General features: G+C 34.2%; 2 protein-coding genes across 2 annotated transcripts; both read right to left on the bottom strand.

Moving 5' to 3' along the window:
• Window positions 1-577: 577 nt before the first annotated feature.
• On the bottom strand, window positions 578-15,290 carry LOC131040788 (disease resistance protein RPV1). Its single transcript, XM_059218773.1, has 7 exons — window positions 14,961-15,290; window positions 14,591-14,869; window positions 13,969-14,495; window positions 13,020-13,105; window positions 12,781-12,911; window positions 1,950-2,112; window positions 578-852 (listed from the first exon to the last, which is right to left on the bottom strand). The coding sequence occupies exons 1-7, from the start codon at window positions 15,288-15,290 to the stop codon at window positions 578-580; spliced, it is 1,791 nt and encodes a 596-aa protein (XP_059074756.1).
• A 106-nt stretch (window positions 15,291-15,396) lies between these two features.
• On the bottom strand, window positions 15,397-16,973 carry LOC131040760 (uncharacterized). The gene is made up of 3 exons (XM_057973713.2): window positions 16,518-16,973; window positions 16,041-16,201; window positions 15,397-15,947 (listed from the first exon to the last, which is right to left on the bottom strand). The coding sequence occupies exons 1-3, from the start codon at window positions 16,871-16,873 to the stop codon at window positions 15,397-15,399; spliced, it is 1,068 nt and encodes a 355-aa protein (XP_057829696.2). The 5' UTR covers window positions 16,874-16,973.
• Window positions 16,974-22,486: the final 5,513 nt, after the last annotated feature.

Raw genomic sequence — 22,486 nt, forward strand, 5'->3', positions numbered from 1 at the left:
TCATTTTACATTTGGAGCACAATACTAAAATCTCAATCCTCCATAAGCATCCATAGTGCAAAAAGCTGCTGAGAGCTACACTATTTTGGAACTTGGAGAGGAGAGGAACAAGGGAGAAGGAGCTAAGAGCATGCTAAGAGGCATTTGGAGATGCCTTATTATCTCTGTTTCATTTGTTAGATATATTAGCATGATTTTAGCATCTCTTTTGATATGCCTGTTTATATTAGTTTTTGATTAACTAACACTAACGATTTTCTTGTGTCTTGTGTTATTTGTCATTTGTTAACCTTGTCCATTTAGCAGCGCATCAAAAACATTATTATCATATCATCAAGGCATATAGATCATCAAAAAACATAAAGAAAAGAAAAGATCATCATAGCATCATCCATATAATAAATCATATAGGTCATCATCATCATCATATTAGCATGCATAATAAATCACGAATCAAAGTATCATATAGAGTCCATGTCTGCATATCATCATAAACATAAAAATTCCAAGTATACAATTATATCTCAAAGAAATAAGCAATAATACAATGTCCCATCAATAAACATCAAGTCTCAAATCAAGGATGTCCTGTGCCACTCCTGCCTGAATCTGTTTGTCTTTGTGGATGTGGACAAGAAGACCCACCAGATGGTCCTGCTCCTCGATCCTTGTCTCTCTGAGGATACCCCATAACCCCATTGCTGCTAGTATCCATCTTGACTCTAGTTGCACAACTACTTGTTCTCTGTCTCTTTGAGATCAGATCCTCATATGACCGCCGCCAATGCATTGTCTCCTTTCCAGCCCAGTATAATGCTTTGACGGTGTCGGGCGAGGTGTACCAGAACCAACCTATTGTATATGATTGAGAGTATCTTGTACATATCGATATCTCCTCACTACCCTATCCCTCTCAAAAGTGACAACCTGTACCTGTGCTCTGAGTTGATAAATCTATTCTCTAAGGTTGTCCATGGTCTTCTATTGGGGTACATCCTGCTGAGGTGCATCCTGCATACCCTCCTCATCTGCCCTCTCTCTTGTCTCTCCACCTATTGGAGTCTGAACCCGAGTAGATCTCATGATACACTAATGAATGAGTGGTACATGGTCTTTTGAATCGTCCTCCTCATCCCAACCTCCTTGTGCTTCTATCACCCCAGGATCTTGACGGATCTGTCCAAAATCAATCCCTCCCCCTCAACCTTTATCCAATCCACCACCTCTGCCCAATCTAGGAGAAGGTAATCCTCTCGCTTCTCCAATCTCTCCTTTGCTTGCATCCCTCCCAAGCTACCCTACATCTCTCCCTGCCATAGGAAGTGGTCTCCCTACCCTGCCAACTCAACCAATCTATCTAAAAGGTCCTCCGCGGACTCTAGCCCTACCTCCTCTTTGTCCTCTCCTCCCTCCTTAGCCATCACCCTCATCTCCTTTGGCCTCACGAGCGGCTCTGAGCTCTCATCTTCATCTACATCTCCTCACAAAAGGATCATCTGAATTTGACTCCTCACCTCCTGAGCTGGGAGGAGGGTTCGCAGGATCAGTAATGTGAAGGAATGGATGTGTCAAAGGATACTATACATAGTCTACTGTGATTCACTCATCTAGAACATGAGGTCTCAAATCGTACGCCACCAAGGGAACAACCAAAAACTCTGCTTATGTTATATCAAAAGATAAAGAAGGACCCCAATCACATTTGTCCTTGTATGCTCGCACATACATGGCAACACTAGAAGACATATGTTGAACGCACCCAAACTATCTCAAAATCCAGCCAAATAACTGTTTCTCAATAATATAAGGAGTACGACTAATCAAATATCTACTCTGCAAAATCAATGGTAATATGCGAGCATCCTCTAACCATGTCTCACAATGAATATAAGGCATACAAATAACAGTATCCAAAGAATAAAAAACCCATCTCCAATACTCGAGCTTACCCAGCTTACACTGAGTAATGATACCTTTGTAGAAATAGACAAATGACTGACCATCACCTCTAACTCTGTCAGGCACTGGATGAGTAACAACAATGTACTCCCAACACCAGACCTGAAGAAGTGTGCAACCAATAGAGAGACTAGCTCCGTCATCATACACAACCTGATGTAAATCATGATAAAGATGTGCCAACATACAAATACCCCATGCATAATGAGTACGGTGCTACATTATGCTCTGTAGAATGCCTCCCCATCCAATAACAAAACCTCAAGGTCTCCTATCAGCATAGATAAATCCACCAATCAAACCTGTGAGTATTACTAGGAGAGTCTCATAATGCATGATCATATCCTGCCATCGAATCTCTCTGCCATCAATGCTCTGATCTCCAAACACTGCCCTACATGCCTCAGTCCCTCCTAGATCCTGGTAATCATACTGGACAAGCTCGCTAGTCATAGGGATGTGTAGGATCCTATATACATCCTCAAGCATCACACTAATCTCACCAGTGGGTAGGTGAAATGTGTTGTGCTCGCTATGCCATCTCTTAACCAATATTGTCAACAAACCCTTGTTATACGTAATATTTGGCATATACAAGAGGTGATGTAGACCACACACATCAATGTGTCTAATCTCTTCCTGACTCAACTCTAGAACTAAATGGCACATGACCAAGAATTTCTCCCAACATTGGAGAACATCGAGTTTCTCCTGTTTAATCAGACAAGTTGTCTATCAATCATCTATCCTATCAAATCAATCATTTCAAGCAAAATCTTATCTATCAAGCAACTCATCCTATCAATCAAATGATCAAACTTATCACTCTTCATCAGAGACTCAATCGATCTCTTTGAGCTGATATAAAACCATCAATCATGGTTTTATCAATAAGTTATAAATCAAACATATATCAAAGCAATCAATAAAAAATCTATCTATCAAATAAAATAAAATCACTTAAATCATTGATCAATCATCTATCAATTGTCTATCAATCAATAGAATTGACACATCAAAACATCCAATCAAATCATCAGAATGAACTTATACATTGTATCAATTAAATAGGTTCAATTTTTCACCAAAGGCACTAACAAAATAGACACATGCACTAAAACAACAAAAACGTTAACCTAAATAATGGAAGTGCTAAAATATCAAACAAAAGTGAGAAACTAAACCACGAAAATCGGAAATTTTTTTAAAATACCCTAAATCATGCGAAAAACACATAAAACTTGTACGGAAAGCTAAACTCAGCCTGTGATAGGTCACTCACCGGTGGGCCATACTTAGCAGGTCTTTGATATTGATGGACGTGCTTGAATATATGGTTCTCATACTGGATCATCATCTTGCTAGCTCATCACTCCAAATTATTTTTTCTCCAAAAGCCGACAAATTGCACATGAGGATAAAATGGGCCAAGGTTATTTTTATTATTACCTTTTTGATTTTTTTTTTAAGGGGTAATTAGTTTTTCAAAAGTGGGGCAATCACATGTTTTCAATCAATTATCGTGAGATTAATCATTCAATCAATTTTTTTTTCAAAATTTCATGATCAATCTCCCGAGGGGGCACACAATCAGGATTTTCATCATCGTTAGGGGCATCATTGAGACTTGATTTAATCTTTGAAACAATGTTGTCTCAACATCATTTCAAAGAGGGGCAAAATGTATACACTTAAAATTGGCTATGAACAATTAAATAAATATTTTATATTTATTTAATGATTATTCTTCTATTAAATAGTTAATTTGAAAAAGGTTAATTTATTTAATTCATTAGTTTTATTCTTCTATTAATTAATTGAATTGAAATATTTAATTAATTAATTCATTATCTCCCTTTCTTCTAAACCAATTAATTAAATATCTAATATTTAGTTATCTCCTATCTACTATCCTATAGTCTCATCAATTAAATAATTTCTTAATTATTTAATTTCCCTTTTCCAACTCATCTCATCTCCACATCATCTTCTCCTTTGCCAACTCATCCATCATGTGGCTAAAGATATTAATATTTTTAAATATTAATACATCATTATCTTCAACTTCCAAATCATTCTTCAAATAATGTGTACGTAAACACATTTCTCAACTTCCTTATATTTTCTCCAACCTTCCTACATCTTTGGAGGGAGTTGAGTCCACTTGTCCTCTTATCCCTAAATCTTCTCCAACTATCCTAGATTCTCTCAGTCTTCATCCTTAGTCAAGGTGAGCCTTTTTGACACTTTGCTTATCCTTCCACCTTTTCCTCCATCCCGTAGGTGTAGGAGGTTCACATCTTCCACCTTTATCTCTCACATCTCAACCTCTTGCTCATAGCCATCTAAATTGCAAGATTTAATCATGACCGTTGATCTCTACCACCTAAGCTTATGCACTCAAAAATCTATAAATAGAGATCTCCTAAGACATTTTTGAAACTAATAGCTAATCTTATAGTCAATTAGGAGTCTTAATCTTTGCATCCATGAGTTCATTTGTCTAAGCATTTTTAGAGATTTTGAGCAAATTAGCATAAATCATTTTCATAGCATAGTTTTGCATATCATATCATCTATTAGTCCATTCCACACTTTCCATCTTGAAAGCTATTAGTGCTTGTCTGAGAGCAAATCATATGCAACCAAGAACAATGGGGTTAGGACACAATGAGACATAATCCATGAAGGAATAAATTTTTTATTTTATTTTATTTCATGTTGTTTCATTGGTTGAAGCTTGAGTTTCATGTATTTTCAGACAAATTGTCTATCAATAATCTATCCTATCAACTCAATCATTTCAAGCAAAATCTTATCTATCAAGCAACTCATGCTATCAATCAAATGATCAAACATATCATGCTCTTCATCAGAGACTCAATCGATCTCTTTGAGTTCATATAAAACCATCAATCATGGTTTTATCAATCAATTATCCTCTCAAAATATCTTTGAGTTCATATAAAACCATCAATCATGGTTTTATCAATAAATTATCCTCTCAAACCATCAATCATGGTTTTATCAATCAGTTATTAATCAAACATATATAAAAGCAACCAATCAACAATCTATCTATCAAATAAAATAAAATCACTTAAATCATTTATCAATCATCTATCAATTGTCTATCAATCAGTCAAATTGACACATCAAAACATCCAACCAAATCATCAAAATGAACTTATACATTGTATCAATTAAATAGGGTCAATTTTTCACCAAAGGCACTAACAAAATAGACACATGTGCTAAAACAAAAAAAGCATTAACCTAAATAATGGAAGCACTAAATATCAAACAAAAGTAAGAAACTAAACGACGAAAATCCGAAAAAATTTCAAAATACCCTAAATCATGCAAAAACATGGAAATTTTGTACGAAAAGCTAAAACTCAGCCTGCGATAGGTCACTCACCAGTGGGCCATACTCAGTAGGTCTTTGATATCAATGGATGCGCTTGAATCTATGGTTCTCATATTGGATCACCATCTTGCCAGCTCACCACTCCAAATTCTTTTTTCTCCAAAAGCGACAAATTGCAAATGAGGATAAAATGGGCCAAGGTTATTTTTATTATTACCTTTTCGATTTTTTTTAAGGGGTAATTAATTTTTCAAAAAGTGGGGCAATCACATCTTTTCAATCAATTATCGTGAGATTAATCATTCAATTAATTTTTTTTCAAAATTTCACGATGAATCTCCCGAGGGGGCACACAATCAGGATTTTCATCATCGTTAGGGGCATCATCGAGACTTGATTTAATCTTTGAAACAATGTTGTCTCAACATTTCAAAGAGGGGCAAAATGTATACACATAAAATTGGCTATGAGCAATTAAATAAATATTTTATATTTATTTAATGATTATTCTTCTATTAAATAGTTAATTTGAAAAGGTTAATTTATTTAATTCATTAGTCTTATTCTTCTATTAATTAATTGAATTGAAATATTTAATTAATTCATTCATTATCTCCCTTTCTTCTAAACCAATTAATTAAATATCTAATATTTAGTTATCTCCTATCTACTATCCTATAGTCTCATCAATTAAATAATTTCTTAATTATTTAATCTCCCTTTTCCAACTCATCTCATCTCCACATCATCTTCTCCTTTGCCAACTCATCCATCATGTGGCTAAAGATATTAATATTTTTAAATATGAATACATCATTATCTTCAACTTCCAAATCATTCTTCAAATAATGTGTACGTACACACATTTCTCAACTTCCTTATATTTTCTCCAACCTTCCTACATCTTTGGAGGGAGTTGAGTCCACTTGTTCTCTTATCCCTAAATCTTCTCCAACTATCCTAGATTCTCTCAGTCTTCATCCTTAGTCAAGGTGAGCCTTTTGACCCTTTGCTTCTCCTTCCACCTTTTCCTCCATCATATAGGTGTAGGAGAAACATCTTCCACCTTTATCTCTCATATCTCAACCTCTTGCTCATAGCCATCCAAATTGCAAGATTTAATCATGACCGTTAATCTCTGCCACCTAAGCTTATGCACTCAAAAATCTATAAATAGAGGTCTCCTAAGCCATTTTTGAAACTAATAGCTAATCTTATAGTCAATTAGGAGTCTTAATATTTGCATCTGTGAGTTCATTTGTCTAAGTATTTTTAGAGTTTTTGAGCAAATTAGCATAAATCATTTTCATAGCATAGTTTTGCATATCATATCATCTATCAGTCCTTTCCACACTTTCCATCTTGGAAGCTACTAGTGCTTGTCTGAGAGAAAATCATATGCAACCAAGAACAATGGGGTTAGGATGCAATGAGACATAATCCATGAAGGTATAACAATTTTATTTGCTTTTATTTCATGTTGTTTCATTGGTTGAAGCTTGAGTTTCTTGTATTTTCATGATAGACTAACAAGGTGCAAGTTACTTTTGAGGTGAAAACTTAAGTTGATACACTATCTATCATCATATCCTATCTATCATCAATGCTATCCTATCTATCAAGTAGACTATTCTATCAATCAACAAATGGTACTTAGTTGCCTAACTTATCAACTCTTCATCAAAGACTACATTGATCTCTTAGAGCTTCTATCCAATCAACAACCATCAATCATGGTTATCAATTTATCAATCTATCAATCTATCTGAGAATCATTTATCAAACATCATCACATCATCTATCTATCTAATCAACATCAAATTTGACATCAAAAATTCAACAATCATCAAATCTGATCAATTAAAATTGACTTAGACATAATTATCCAAAGCCAAAAACAAAAGCTCTACAACATTTATCATATGCGAGAAAACATTTAAAAATTGCACCAAAACATATGAATGCGTTGAAACTATGTGTGAATGCACTCAAACAAGTAAAACCACTAAACCAACCAACATATGTGTGATTTTTTTAACAAAAACACCAAACACGCAAAAGTGCTAAAAACATAAAAGCGCTAGCTAAAAATATGTATGCGCTAAAAAAATAGACAAAAGCACTAAAAAACTATGAAAATGCGGAAATTTTAAAAAATCTAAACTAGGTTGTGGAATTTTTGAAAAAAAATGCATGACAATAAAAACTAAGCAAGATTGAGGTACATATTGGGGGTCCCTACTGTGGTGGTCATTGGTATTTGTGAACCCGCTTGAACCGGTGACTGGCATATGGGACAACCGTGGTGACAGCTTAGCAAGAACTCCAAAATCTCCACTAGCTCTCCTACTTTCACTCTCTAAAAGCCAAATGTGAAAATGATGAGTAAATGGGCCCATTCAAGGATTATATAATTACCCTTTTAACCTAATGGAGGGTAATTAATTTTTATTTTTAAAAGGAGAGGGGCATTTTTATTTTCTAAATAATTTTGCTAAGGGCTTTTAATCAAATTTTTTCATCATTTTATCGTGAGATAAATAGCTCAACCAATTTTTCACAATCAATCTCCCGAGGGGGCATGCTATCGATATTTTATCGAACGTCAAGGGCAATCAAAATCGAGACTTGATTTTTCTTTGAAACAATGTTGTTCCAACAACATTTCAAAGAGGGGCAAAATGTATACACATAAAATTGGCTATGAATAATTAAATAAATATTTATTATTTACTTGATGTATATTCTTCTATTAAATAATTAATTTGAAAAGATTAATTTATTTAATTCACTTTGATGTTTATTCTTTTATTAATTAGTTAAATTGAAACATTTTATCAATTAATTTATTACCCCTTTCTTCTAAACCAATTCAATTAAATATCTAATATTTAATTGTCCCCTATCTAATTCTTCTATAGTCTCATCAATTAAATAATTTTTTAATTATTTAATCTCCAAATCCAAATCATCTTATCTCCACATCACTTCCTCTTTTGCCAACTCATCAATTATGTGGCTAAAAATATTAATATTTTTAAATATTAATTGATCACTTATCTTCAACTTCCAATTCATAAATAAAAGATTGTGTAGGTACACACATTTCTCAACCAATCCTATATTTCCTCCACCATCCCTAAATCTTGGGAGGGAGTTGAGTCCACTTGTCCTCATATTCCTAGATTTCTTCCAACCATCCCTAAATCTTGGGAGGGAGTTGAGTCCACTTGTCCTCATATTCCTAGATTCCTAGATTTCTTCCAACCATCCTATATTCTCTCAAGTCTTCAATTTGGTCAAGGTGAGTCTTCTGACACTTGTCTTCTCCTTCCATCTTTCTCTCTCACCTTTCAGCCTCCTCTTCATAGCCATTCATCTTGCATGATTCAATTTTAGCAATTGATCTCTACCACATGGGATTTTGACATAAAAAATCTATAAAAAGAGCAATTCTCCAACATTTTGAGACTAATAGTTATCTTGTAGTAGTCATTTTACATCCGTGAGTTTTAGCAATTGAACATTTTGGGCAATTTAGGAGTGTGCTTTTGGCTTTAACTTAATCATTTTTCATATAGTTCTGCGTAAATCATTTTAGCTTGCATAATCAAACTACCTATTATCAGTTCATTCATCAAGTTGTCATCTTGGAAGCAAACACAATGCAGTGTGAGAGCAAATATCTGCAACCAGGATCAAATGGTGACAGGACACAAGGGACAGTAAGTGAAGGTATAACTTTCTGAGTTTTAATCCTTTAGTTGTTTCATTGGTAACTTTTGAGTATTCTGTAGGATCTCTTTTATTATTTTGTTGAAAACTAATCAATCTTGCAGGTTCACTTTTGAAGTATACTCTCTAGGTTACACAGTGGGAACTCTTGATGTTCAAGTTCTTAGAGAAAATTGAAGATGTTTGCACATTAATACCAATTAGTGGTATTTCAAAAAAATTATATGCAGTTTCATAAGGCTTTTGGGCATCATTTTCTCTTTCAACACATTTAATATTAAATTGGTAAACAATTGATTCCTATGTTTAAAATGATATGAATGGAATAACTCTCCAAATTTAAATATTGAACAACAATTTGAAGTGATTAAAAAAATCAATTCTAGAGAAAACTGAAAAGACAAGCTTCTTGAAGTGGAGACAAAACATTGAGAAAGGAAATGAAGAGTTGGATGCCTATTTGAGGTTGAATTTTAAAAGCATTAAAAAATAGAATTAGAATTAAAAAAAGGCATTGAAGAGGAGAACATTGCAAATTTTAGAGGAATCCTCCTATAAAGTTAGAGACCACATGAAGGCTTGAGATGTAAATTCTATTGCAAATTTGTTTTGTTATTGAGTTGAATAAGATATAAGTTGTTTGTTGCAATCTTAGTATCATGTTAAGGTTTAAATTGCGAGCAAAGAATTTGTGTTGTGTGTGAATTTGTGAGTTGTGGCAAGAAGGGGTCCCTCTTGCATCAATAATGAATTTTGACTCAATAAAATTTTATCACACATTTTTGTCATATTTTTCTTATTTTTAAAGATCAAGTAAAAACACAGATAGATTGTGTAGTCACATAAATCTGTCCATTTTAATTAAATGAATATTTTCTATTTATTTGATTAAAAACCCACTAGCTATCAGTTAATTAAATTAATATTTAATTAATTTATCTTCAAACATTCTCCTATTAATTAAATAAATTATTGAATTTATTTTAATTAATTCATCAACCAAATTCACAATTAATTAAATGAATAAATTCTATTTAGTTCATTTAATCCCCTTTCTTCTTTTAAATAAATTAAATAAAATATTTATTTAAATCATTTATTCCCCCCCACTTGCATTTTCCTACAAATGCAACTTGCACCTATTTGTTGAAATAAAAGAATTTTATTTTAATTAAAATCCCATTTTCCCTCACCCACTAAATCCACTTGCACTCCTAAACCCCCTTCTAGATTCTTCTAAACCCTTCCTAATTAGCCAAATCCATCTCCTAATTATTGTTACATTCCTAAACAACTTGGAGTCACTTCTCAAAGACTTCAAAGTCTTTGAAAAACATTAAATGCTTTGTGTGTTCAACAAATTAACCCCTAAAAGTCTTCCAAACCACTTATGGCTCTTACATGACCATTTATGGTTAACCCCTAACTCAATCCTCATGTGACTCATGTGTCTCCTCAAGCATTGATTGCTTTGACCATGGTTATCCCTTTAACCTTTGCACAAGAGTTTATCCATTGGATACAAGCTTTTTTTCTTTGAATAAATAATTTATTCACTCAACCCAACCTTGACCTTAACTCCCAAGTTAACTCTCAGGCCATGTCAAGCATTTAATGCTTATCCCCTCTCTTCTCAACCTATCTCATATTGACACTTGTCATCCTAGGATTGGGTTGAAAGCCCTCACATGGATTTGATATCATTCAATCCTAACCCTTGTTGAGATTACTCAATCTCAATCATCCATTGCTCCATTTTCCCTATAAATAGAGCCCATTTCTTCATAATCCAATTCCTGAAAACTTGTATGCATTTAATCTATAGTGAATTTTAGAGAGCATTTAGCATTTGCATTTACATTTACTCTTTTGGACTAAAATCAACACTAGATTAGATAATAATCTCATTTCTAGCTTGTTCATACTTGCATAACATTTAGATTAATCATCTACAATCTTGAATCTCCATAAGCATCCATAGTGCAAAAAGCTGCTGAGAGCTACACTAATTTGGAACTTGGAGAGGAGAAGAACAAAGGAGAAGGAGCTAAGAGCATGTTAAAAGGCATTTGGAGATGCCTTGTGATATTTGTTTCCATAGTTAAATATTTTAGCACGTTTTTAGTGTCTCTTTTGATATGCCTGCTTAGATTAGTTTTTGGTTGAATAACACTAACTTTGATCCTTGTTTTTTGTTGTTCTTGTGTGTTATATGACCACAAGTTTTAATCTAACATTGTTTATTTTGCAGAGCATCAGATTGCTTCATGGATAGAATGCTATGTGAGAGATAACCTTGGAACAAGTAGGAAGCCAGCTTTAGATAATGTGAATGTGCTTATTGAGTTAGGCATTGAATAATTGGCAAAGAAGTGCTTTTTTTATGATCATTGTATTCAGAATTGTTGTAAGAGGTTATATTTTTATTTCATGTATAGATCAATGGTTTTTGTTTGGAGGGACATAAATGGTTTCACAGTATCACATCAAGGCACTAAAAATGACATAATGAAAGTAATTATGAAACCTATATCTTTCTAGGATGGAAGAGTGAACAAATAAGTTGATTTCATGTTTTGTTCTTTAAAACCTTTTTATATATACAAATGATGTAATTGGTGAATAAATTACTTCTAGAATGTGTTTGAAAAACTTGATTTAGAAGAAAATATTACCCCATTTCATATAATCATCTATGCCTACATTGTACTTGAGATAGTTTATGTCCAAGGCCTTAAGCTTAATTGGTTGAAAAATTGAGTTATTATTGTGGAGACCCAAGTTTGTATCCTAAAAGGACATCTAATAAGGGCTTTTAAGTTGTAACTCTTTGTCTTTTATAGTTGATTTTTGTTGTGGAGGCGGTTTCAAAATAAGTAGGTTTCTAAGTCACGACTCTTGGTCTTGCAAGAGCTTATATTAGTCTCATGTTGATGCTCATATGAACTGAATATTTGTGAACATTTAGCAATATATTTATATAACAATATAATTTTTAAATGATTTCATTTTATTATTTTATATAGATTTCCTCCTCAAATCCAGTCTGAAAGTAGCCTGCAGTCATAGCATTACATGATGTAATCATGGTATTTTGTTAAACAATTCGCATGCATTCTCTCTGCTTCCACATTTTCCATACATATCTACGTGTGTTCTCCCCACATAAGCGTCAGACTGCACTTTGGGCTTTACTATGTCAATTTCTCACATAATATTTGTAGAAAGGAAAAATAGGAACAAAACATATACCAGCTGCAGTAACCTCTATTAAATGAAACCGAGAGAAAAAATATGTACATAATGAAGAAAAAACTTATGGTTCTGTGTCTTTCTCAATTGAATAATTCCAGTCTATTTATCCTAATGTTTTTCTATGAAATTGTAATACAGTCGAAAAGTACATTATCCAAATTTACCTGAATTTATTTTGTTTACCAGAATTACATGTATTGATGGTAAACAACATGTTATTCAATGGGAGTACATAATAGCTTTTGTTTCTTCATTAACAAATTGAATATGACGAGCTGTTTTATACTAACAAAAGTTATTGAATCCCCTTACTACACATAAAGAAACCAAAGGAAATATGAATATACCTCCCTGATTAAATAATTCTTCTACATGGGAGAAATTATTTATTCAAATACAATAGAACAATTTTCTTTAATATGATGGGGTAATGATTCTTTCAGCTTCAAAGAACAACCCACCAAAACCATCTTCTTCATCCCTGTTAGATCTGTGAAGCTCAATGGCCATTCTTCTAGCCCAGAACAATGTCTCAAATCCAACTCTTTCAAATTTTTGAGTTGCCCTAAATTAGAAGGCAGCATTTTCAAACCTGAACAATAACTCAATTGCAAAGTTTTTAGGGAAATGAGATCCCCAAAACTGGGAGGCAATACACTTAATGCAGAGCAGTCATATAAATGCAGTGACTCTAAATTACTCAGTTGCCCAATGCTTGAAGGCAACTCTTTCAATTCATGGCACTGACTTAGACGCAGCTCCTTTAGATTGTTCAGTTGCCCAAATCTGGAAGGTGTAAGGAAGTTAAGTAGCGGAAACAACTTCCTACACTAACCTTGAGAGGAGGGTAATGCAAAACTTTTTCAGATCATTACAACAGTTACAGAAAATAGAAATAGATATAATAGCATTCATACCACAACACAATGATTTACGTGGGGAAAACCCTTTCGGGAGAAAAACCCCACCCTCCAAAAGTAGCTCAATATTTTATTCAGCAATCAAAAACAGATTACAAAATACTTGCAGAGCAAGCTCTTCGCAGGAGTACCACTAATCAGAGATTCAGAGGCAACTCAATAGCCATAAGACTCTTTCACACAACCTCTATCTCACACACCTCATAAATAGGAGATACAATACAGGAAACCATCAAACGGTATTACAAAACCATGGGCTAAAACCACCCAATAAGGTGTAGCCGACCTTATCTCCCTTCTAGATGCCCTATGACATGTTAAAGCACACATCAACACGTGTCGCTCCCTTTTTACAGCTCATTTATGTATTCGATACAAATTATTTTTCCTATTTCAGGAGTACAAACTTCCGGAGGCCATAACTTGAGAACCGGGTGTCCGATTGACGAACCGTTTGAAGCGCCGGAAAGCTCGCGAAGTGCTCTATCACCTTGTAACCCGCTTCACCGGTTATGGCAACTTTTCAAGGCGTTTCGGAGCCTCTAAAGTCCCCAAAATTAAGTTTAAACATTTTATTGCACCCCTCCAAGACAAAAACTTTAATATCTTCAAAACTAGCTGTGACCTTGCGACGCAACTTTACCGGAATGCTTATCTAGCCAACCAGAAGCTTCAGGGAGAGTTTCGCACCATTTCGTGCTCAAATAAAAACTTACTATAAATAGTAACCTCGCATAAATGCAAGGTCCAGAACAATGTCTCAAATCCAACTCTTTCAAATTTTTGAGTTGCCCTAAATTAGAAGGCAGCATTTTCAAACCTGAACAATAACTCAATTGCAAAGTTTTTAGGGAAATGAGATCCCCAAAACTGGGAGGCAATACACTTAATGCAGAGCAGTCATATAAATGCAGTGACTCTAAATTACTCAGTTGCCCAATGCTTGAAGGCAACTCTTTCAATTCATGGCACTGACTTAGACGCAGCTCCTTTAGATTGTTCAGTTGCCCAAATCTGGAAGGTAATTCCCTCAATTGATGGCAACCTCTTAAATATAATTGCTCTAGTTTTGTTAGATTTTCCATTCCATCTGGTAGCCTCTCCATATTTTTCAAACCATATAACCTTAATTTTACAAGCAAAGAATCTGGAGTAGCTTTGGTGGCAGGAATTTTAGAATATGCAACTCTGTTCTTTGAAGAAGCATACATCTTCGTGAGGTTTAGTGAGGTCATTACGCGTAGACTGGGAGGAAACTACAGATTTGCACAACAATTATGAAAAAGGTTGTCAGTTGTCATTATACAATCTGATGAAAGCTTATTGAAATGATTAACAGGGCAGAAATTACCTCATTAAAACTCATGCCTGGCATGAGTGGCCCCCTGTATATGGAGAGGTGTTCAAGTTTCTCGAATTCCATTGGTAAATCAGGAATGTTACTTGCAATTTGGAGGTATCTCAGTTGTCTGAATGGTTTATAACATTTCCCCCTGAATGTTATCTGTGATCCTTCATAAGATAGCACTCGCAATGAATCGCTCATCCACTTCAGATGATCATCATTAATTTCGATTGAAGGGTGCTCATATTTTTCATTAAGAAAGATGCCTCTTAAATTTTTGAGTTTCTGCACAAAAATAAACAAACTTACTGCTATGATTGTGAATAACAAACACATTCTGTTAATATTGACAAGAGTAATTCTAAGCATAACATACCTCTTCATCTTGCAGACATTTCAACAAAGTCTCAGGGTCTGTGACTCTATTTTGCTCTGACATTTTTTTCCCTCTTGCTTGAACAATGTCATGAACAATCAAACGACCATCTTCCGATGTCTTGACAAATGTTGCATCTTCAAGAGCTCTGAATTCCTCCTCTCCAACTATGTATGCTACTTCTTCACTTGGCCAATAACAAAACAGGGATGTGATATCCAGAAAAGCTTCAACAGGAGGTAACAATCTATGGTATACAAAATCAACCATTCTGTCACTTATATCTTCCTCTTCCACCACCTCCCCTTCTCTAAGCAACTCTAATACCATATTATTATTTGTGTTTCTGCTACTGATGGCGAGTTGCGAGCCAATTATTTCCAGCAGAAGCGGAATGCCACCACAAAGCTTGAGCAGAGCATCTATGTTCCTTTCATCATTGTACTCTAGAACATTCTTCAACAAAAGCTTTCTTGCCTCTAGCGATGGAAGAGGGCTCACAGAGTATTGTCGGCGTTGGATATTCCAGGCGACAAATATGTCTCTCTCGGAGATTTCGGGTAGTGAGAAGTATTCTGCTCTTCGGTGGAAGGCAACTGCCCAATTCTGCAGGTAGAAGTTGTTTGAGATCTGCTTTATTCAGAGCATTGTCAATGTATAGAAATATAGGTTGATCAGGATTCTTTTTGAAGAACGACCAGATCATTCCCTGACCTTGGTGACAGTCTGTCAATTTCACATTTTGGTGGAACAATCCATTCAAAATATGTTCTTGGAGGACTTTAAGATCATTCTTGGTACAGTTTTGTTCCATGTGAATTCTGCAATGCTTATGATTTTGGAGGTCGATGTTTGCATAAACGGCATCAGCGAGTGTCGTTTTGCCCATCCCTCCAAATCCATAGACAACCACTACCTGTACTAACGTATGTTGTGCATTCAAATCTAACAGTCGGATTACTGTTTCTCGTCCACTCTCAATTTCAACTGTATTAGATTTTGTGGAAAAGCTGAATTAGATTTTGTGGGAAAACTCAAAACATAACAGGAAAAGATTATTTAAATTCAAAAACATCCTACCTGCTGGTTGGTATGCATAGAGTTCTTGTGACTGCGAAGCAATCTTTGTGAGTCTTTTCTCCATGTCAGTTACGCCCCACAAGATAAGGTCATCATACAAACGGTCTATTTTCACTTGGAAACTCTTTATACTATCGGCATTGACGGAAGCAGTAAGAAACCTTCACACAATTAAAATATCAGATTGACATTAAATAGACCTAGAAATAAAGTGATTCCAGATTTAAAAAATAGAGACTTCAGTCTTTCTATCATTTATTTAAAAACAAAAACTTTTAAAGCACCCTGAAATTTTTTGCAACTCTAAAACATTTCGACTTTAAATTTCTTATTTAAATTTATCCATTTTCAATATATTATATAGTTCTCTGGCACCAGGCTACTTCTTACCATTTGAACTCACAATGAATTGACCTTTGAATTTTCTAAATTACACATGCAGCGTTTAAAAGAAACTAGTCCAGTAATGGAACTGACCTACAAACCCTGGTTGTTGTAAGTTGTGAAGCGCACATTGTGCATCCTACAACAATGCATTGGACTGCCTCGTTTAGTTTTTGCTTCTGGGCTGGCATTTGGTCATTCAACTGCAAAATTCGCTTTCCAAGATTAACCATCCTTCTCAGAATTTCAAGGCATTCACTCTTGTTGTTAGATGACTGAATACATCTCTCCATTACAAATCCCACCATAGAAAGTGCTGCTCCCACCCAATGAATTTTCCCAGCACCTTCGAGCAAATCTAGAACAATTCTCTCTATCTCTGCACTTGCACCAGCCATGGAATCTTTCTGTACAAAATATCTTTCTATCTCTGAACTTGCGCCAGCCATGGAATCGTCCTGTAACGAAAAATTCTATGAATATGTAAGTTGTGTAATGTCCCAAACAAATCTATTTCAGACCTTAAATGCTTGGAAGATCTTGCAAAATATATAGTTTTCTAGCTCAATTTAAACATACGTATGTAACCTGGAAATTTGACAATTTTGCTTCAAAAAATATGGAAACACGACGAATGGTCAAAGAATGATGTATTCTTTGATGTTTACATTAAACCCACGACAAACTTGATGAAAATGTTTAAAATTTGTAGCCTCAATTGAGCACAAAAACATGGAAAAATGAACCCTAGGAAGAAATCTGAAATAAACTCTGCTATCTATTATACTCCTATTAACCAAATTTGACAATCTTTTGCATCAGATCTTGAAATAACTTTCCTAGATGATTTAGATGGACAAATTGTATAGCAAAGTTTTAATACACAATAACAACAATACAGAACAACAAATCTGAAATTAAAACAGTTCTCAACTTTTATCAAAAACTACAAAACACACAAAGTAGAAATAATCTGAAGTTCACAACTCTCTGAATGAAATTGAATTTGCCTTCTTAAACAAAGATATTTGTCTTTCAACATTTGAAATCAAGCATTTTTTTCTCAACTGATCTTACACCCAAGAATTTTCATCCTCAATACTGATTAAAATAAAAAAATCAAATAATTTCATAACAATATCAAAAATTTCAAAATCTGAGACACATATTAATCGTTTCTTGGCACCTAAAATTCCAACGCAACATAATATTGAATGTCACATTTCTCATTTCCATATCTGTCGATTAAGAAAGGTTGGACCTCCACTATTATCCCATGTCATACAAGAACTCCTTTTCTATCATAAAACTTAGGCCTTGCGAGTTACAAAAAAACCCATATGGAATTCCACACTTCAGTTTGACTTCGGAGATGCCAAATATTAATTGACTCATAACATCTTAAAAATATAAATTAAATATTTAATAAATTATTATCCTATTCTTTTTTCTTAATCCGCTAGAAATATTGAAATGGACTTGTGTTCCTCTAGATTTGTGGTTCTTTTGTCGGACATTTTCACCATTCTAGTAGTGGGATTGATTCTGCTCGACGTTGTTCTACCTCTCCCGTGTGGAGGTCTTTCCTTTGAGTGGCACTCTTGGGGCAGGGTCAAATTCTGGTTTTGGTAGTGGATGGCTGGCTTTTAGAGGTAGTGGTGGTTGGACTGGTTTTTCAAAAAGCTTTCCAAGACTAGCTCTTACTATTTTGCCTGCTCATGATGATAAGGATAAAGAGGAAGGTGAAGTTGTGCACATGAGGTGTGGTCTCCTCTTGACATCACTCCAGACCGGTTGATGTATGGAGAAAATCGAATGACTTGGATCGCCCTCTGCCTCCTTCTGAAATTGCTCTGGCTGCTTAAGTGGCTGGTTTTTATGTTTTTTCTACTATTTTGTTTATTTGCTATTCTTCTTTCTGAGCTTTGCTCATATGACTCTTATTTAGCTATCCAAACTTTGCGGTATGAATCTAAATGGTGACCTTGTGTCCTTCTATAATTTTTTTTTTGAATATACATATTATATCGTTTAATTAATAGAAACTAGCACATATATTGATAAAAAAATTGAATAAAAAATGGAATTAATTAGGAAGAGAGACGTAAAAAACTATGAAATCAACATCCAGTTAATAAATAATCTATTTCCCACTGCCAACCAATAATTCAGAATGGATATAATTAAATCAATTAGCAATGTTGGCACCGGTAGATTTTATACTTTCTGAAATGGAAACTTTTACCGTTTTACCAAGTATGCCAAGCTTTTCCTCTACCATCTGTAGTAATGAATGGCCATCATGCAAATAAGAGAGTAATCGTGAACTAGATCCTTCCGTACTCTTCTCTTCCGGCTGCAATATATTCACACTCAAGAATAGATTAGAGAAGCAAACTGTAGATGACAAGCAGAAATTCTGATTATACAAAACTTACCACGATCTTCAGTAGTTTATCTTCGATAAACTGAATGAGTTCGTGAAGCTGGCTTATATCATTGAATTTCTTGAGAAAGTTGTCAAAATAAGCATTAGATGAAGTGGAAGGTTCCTGAGAAATGTGTGAAGACGATGAAGGGGTACAAGGCCTACCAATAGCTTGTTCAGAAGGTTGTGTGGAAGAGGCAGAAGGTGAAGAGGATGAGAAGCAAAAGCATGAAGAAAAAGAAAACTTGCCCATTACTAACAGTGAGTAGATAATACAGAGAGGAAAGAACTTAGAAAAATAAGAGATGCTAAGTGCTTCTTTTGATCAGTCAGTGGGTTTTTATATTTGTAATTTGTGTACAGAGGATGCATTTTTTCCACAGAATGTCAAAGTGGACCATCGCTGAAAAGATGGAAATACACCACAATTGTGATGTTTGAAACAACGTTGGAAGTTTTGCAGGTCATTCACAGTGGCCCACAAATTCTTACTATATTTCCTAAAGTGAAGAAAAAATTTCGCGTAAAATTTTCGACCTTCCAGATATGAATAGCATAAATGAAACTTTTGCAAATTACATCTCTTTCCTACAATGAAAAGAAAAGAGGGGCCCATTCCACGCAGCAGATAGGAAAATAAAAGAAGGTAAGTGAAAGTAATGAAAAAAGAAAGGATTCAGGACTTTCAATTCCTCATTTGTGTGATTTTGGTTTACTTTGAAAATTAAAGTTCAATTCTCATTGTGTGATTTTGGTTTACTTTGAAAATTAAAGTTCAATTCTCATTTTCTTGGATGACTGGAAGCTTGTTAATTTGTGTTGACACAAAAAACTTCCAGCCTTCACATAAACAGTTAAAGAGGCGCGAAAAACAAGCAGCGGCTTATATGGATTGGACTCACACATAATCAGCTAAATGAAATTATTTTAGGCAGTTAATTTTTTTATAAAGGGATGAATATCAATCAGAAATGAGCAACGGTTCAATAAGAACAACTAATTAAGCAGTTTTATCCTCAACAATTTCAAAGAGACGAGATAAATCTAAAGGAAGATCTCTTCTGTTTACAACATTTTAATTCTGTAAAGGCAAATCTCTCTTATCCGCAACATTTCAACTCTGAAATCATTCAGATGTCCATTTGGCTAGACAATCTGCAACTCTATTCCATTCTCCAGGAATGTGAGAAAAGATAACAGAGTCAAAAAACTTACACAGGATGAGAATCTATTATTGGGTCTTTGTATGGGCCACTACAATAATATAGTCATCAAACACCATGAGGATGTACTCGAACTATTGAACCACTATTGAGGGTAGGACAAATAATTTCAAGTAGGACAAACTAAACACAAAGAAAAGAGGAACTAGTCCACCAATATATGGCTTGAGCCAACAAATATTTATGAGAAGCTCCTGAATATATAAAGCTAACTACCACACTAGTGACATGGCTCACCATAAGAATACATTCAACCAAAACAAAACATATGTAGCCACCATGGAATAGATTGACCATGGAACATAGAATGAAATCACTACAAGCTTGAATGAATCACTAAAATGTATTCAAGGATCCACCATAAAGGAAAGTATAAGGTAACAATTAAAATCTGGACCATTTATGGTCAAAGTAAACATGTTAGGAGAATATTTAGTACCAAAAGAAAGCTAGGGAAGGTGAGAGGAATTCACAACACACCATGGGTAGGTGAGAGGAAGTCATAGCAACACACCATGGGGCATTGTGATGCATGAACAAGCATTGTAGCCATAGGTGGAAGTAGGCTTGAACAATAGAAAAGGCTACAAAGAACCAAAAATGAAAGAAAGTACATTTATATATTATTTGTGAAGGGAGAATACTAATGATGGCCTAAAAAAGTTATGTGGACAAGTATAAAATCACTACATCAATAGAACTACCCAAGTTTGCAAATGAAATTTTAGGTATATACTAACATGACGAAAAGAAGCTATAGATGACATAGGCAAGGTGGTAATATGAATGCAAGTTGAATTATAAGTGAGAATCTTGGTAGGTTGGATGATGTTAGAATAAAGGGCATGATAATGCACTACATGTCAAATATTTTACATCATCTCTAGCCTTACAAAGTTGGTGAGGATAAGGTTACCTAAGGATTCAAGGAGATCAATGTGTTGGCAATAATCTTAGGGTTCACATCATTTTTTAGTTTATTCAATTGTGAAATAACCTTAATGCATTGTTTGTAAGTCAATTTGTTTCTCTTGATCAAAATAAGTAATAAACTCTTTAGTAGAGGTGGCAATAGGAGAGACAATGGACATAATATGATTGACTCTTTAGAACAATGGGTGGGGGGAATGAACTAAGAAGAAAGATTTAAGTAAAGGATGACGAAGGATCACACATAAAGAGGAAAAAGTAAGAAACTAATAAAACACACCTAAAAAAAGGAAACAAACAAGAAAATACTATGGAAGTGAAGAATACAAAGTTAAGAAGGCATTGGCATGATGTGATGGTTAAGTTGTGGTGTTATTGTTCTTGTCATCAAGGTTCAAACCCCATTGGGGTGCTATTGTTGAATGTAAATAAGTGGGGATGAGGTCCCCTATTTGTGACCTCACTGGTTCATAGCTTTAGGTCAAAGCATTTACCCCTCTTTTGAAAATAACCAAAAAGGTAAAATCTAATCTCACACATGAAATTAGAATGAGGTATACAAAATCAATAATTAATTGAAAAGAAAATAGAAAATGATCACGTGGATGTGAAGTGTGTATTAAACTAACACAAATAAAAACCATTAGAACAAACTAGTCAACATAATTTAAATATAATCAACATGCACACCAGTAGATTCTAAAAACTAGACAAGTACCAAACACATGACCATGCCAAATAAGAAATGGAAACATACAAAAGGTGGAAACATACAAAAGGATAAGCTAGAAAAGGAAACATGCATATGATACAAAAATAAATTGTGCACCTAGGATAGTGAAAATCAATGAGAATGAGAAAAATTGAAGATTTTTCTAATGATTTACAAGGTAAATGTGGAGTTTGTTATATTTTTTATGCTTCAAAGGGGTACTTGAGGCCATAGAGGGGGTAGGGTAGACCACAAAGGGAAACTCTTTACTTCATTTTAGATTTATGCTACACTAAAACTGAAGCTTGTGTAGGCTACCTAGATTCTAGATTTCTACATTTCCTATAGAGAAAAATTATATAAAATAAAAAATTTAAAATAGATGAATTAAGTGATAAAACTACCATAAATGTAACAAAAACTAAAATCCTAATATAATTATAAAACGTGATAAATGTGACAAACAAAATTTGAGTGTAGAAATAGATAGAGAATGGGAAGAAATTTTATAGGCTCATAAATGAAAACCTTATAAGATATCTTACATAAAAAAGGCATTAAATACCACTAAGGGAATTAGAGAGATGACAACATGGGTGCTATTATCAAATATATTCAATAAATCTAATTTTTTCATGAAATATCCATCATGGTTTATAAACACTTTTCCAATATAGTTGCCTATCGCACATCTCTTCATGAACACCTATAGAAAAGGAAAAACAACAAAAGAAATGATTAATTGAGAAAATAATGATTTAAAAGGGGT

This window comes from Cryptomeria japonica, chromosome 4 (assembly GCF_030272615.1).
Source record: "Cryptomeria japonica chromosome 4, Sugi_1.0, whole genome shotgun sequence".
Lineage (NCBI taxonomy): Eukaryota > Viridiplantae > Streptophyta > Pinopsida > Cupressales > Cupressaceae > Cryptomeria > Cryptomeria japonica.

Excerpts from the sequence above, each read along its gene's own strand:
- LOC131040788 (XM_059218773.1), bottom strand. The coding sequence starts at position 15,290 with ATGGTATTAGAGTTGCTTAGAGAAGGGGAGGTGGTGGAAGAGGAAGAT. Across the intron at positions 14,496-14,590 it reads CAGGCATGAGTTTTAATGAG|TTTCCTCCCAGTCTACGCGT; the intron begins GTAATTTCTGCC and ends GCAAATCTGTAG. Across the intron at positions 2,113-12,780 it reads GGATGAAGAAGATGGTTTTG|GTTGTGTATGATGACGGAGC; the intron begins GTGGGTTGTTCT and ends GATTTACATCAG.
- LOC131040760 (XM_057973713.2), bottom strand. The coding sequence starts at position 16,873 with ATGGCTGGCGCAAGTTCAGAGATAGAAAGATATTTTGTACAGAAAGAT. Across the intron at positions 16,202-16,517 it reads ACAACAACCAGGGTTTGTAG|GTTTCTTACTGCTTCCGTCA; the intron begins GTCAGTTCCATT and ends AATTGTGTGAAG. Across the intron at positions 15,948-16,040 it reads CTATGCATACCAACCAGCAG|TTGAAATTGAGAGTGGACGA; the intron begins GTAGGATGTTTT and ends AATCTAATACAG.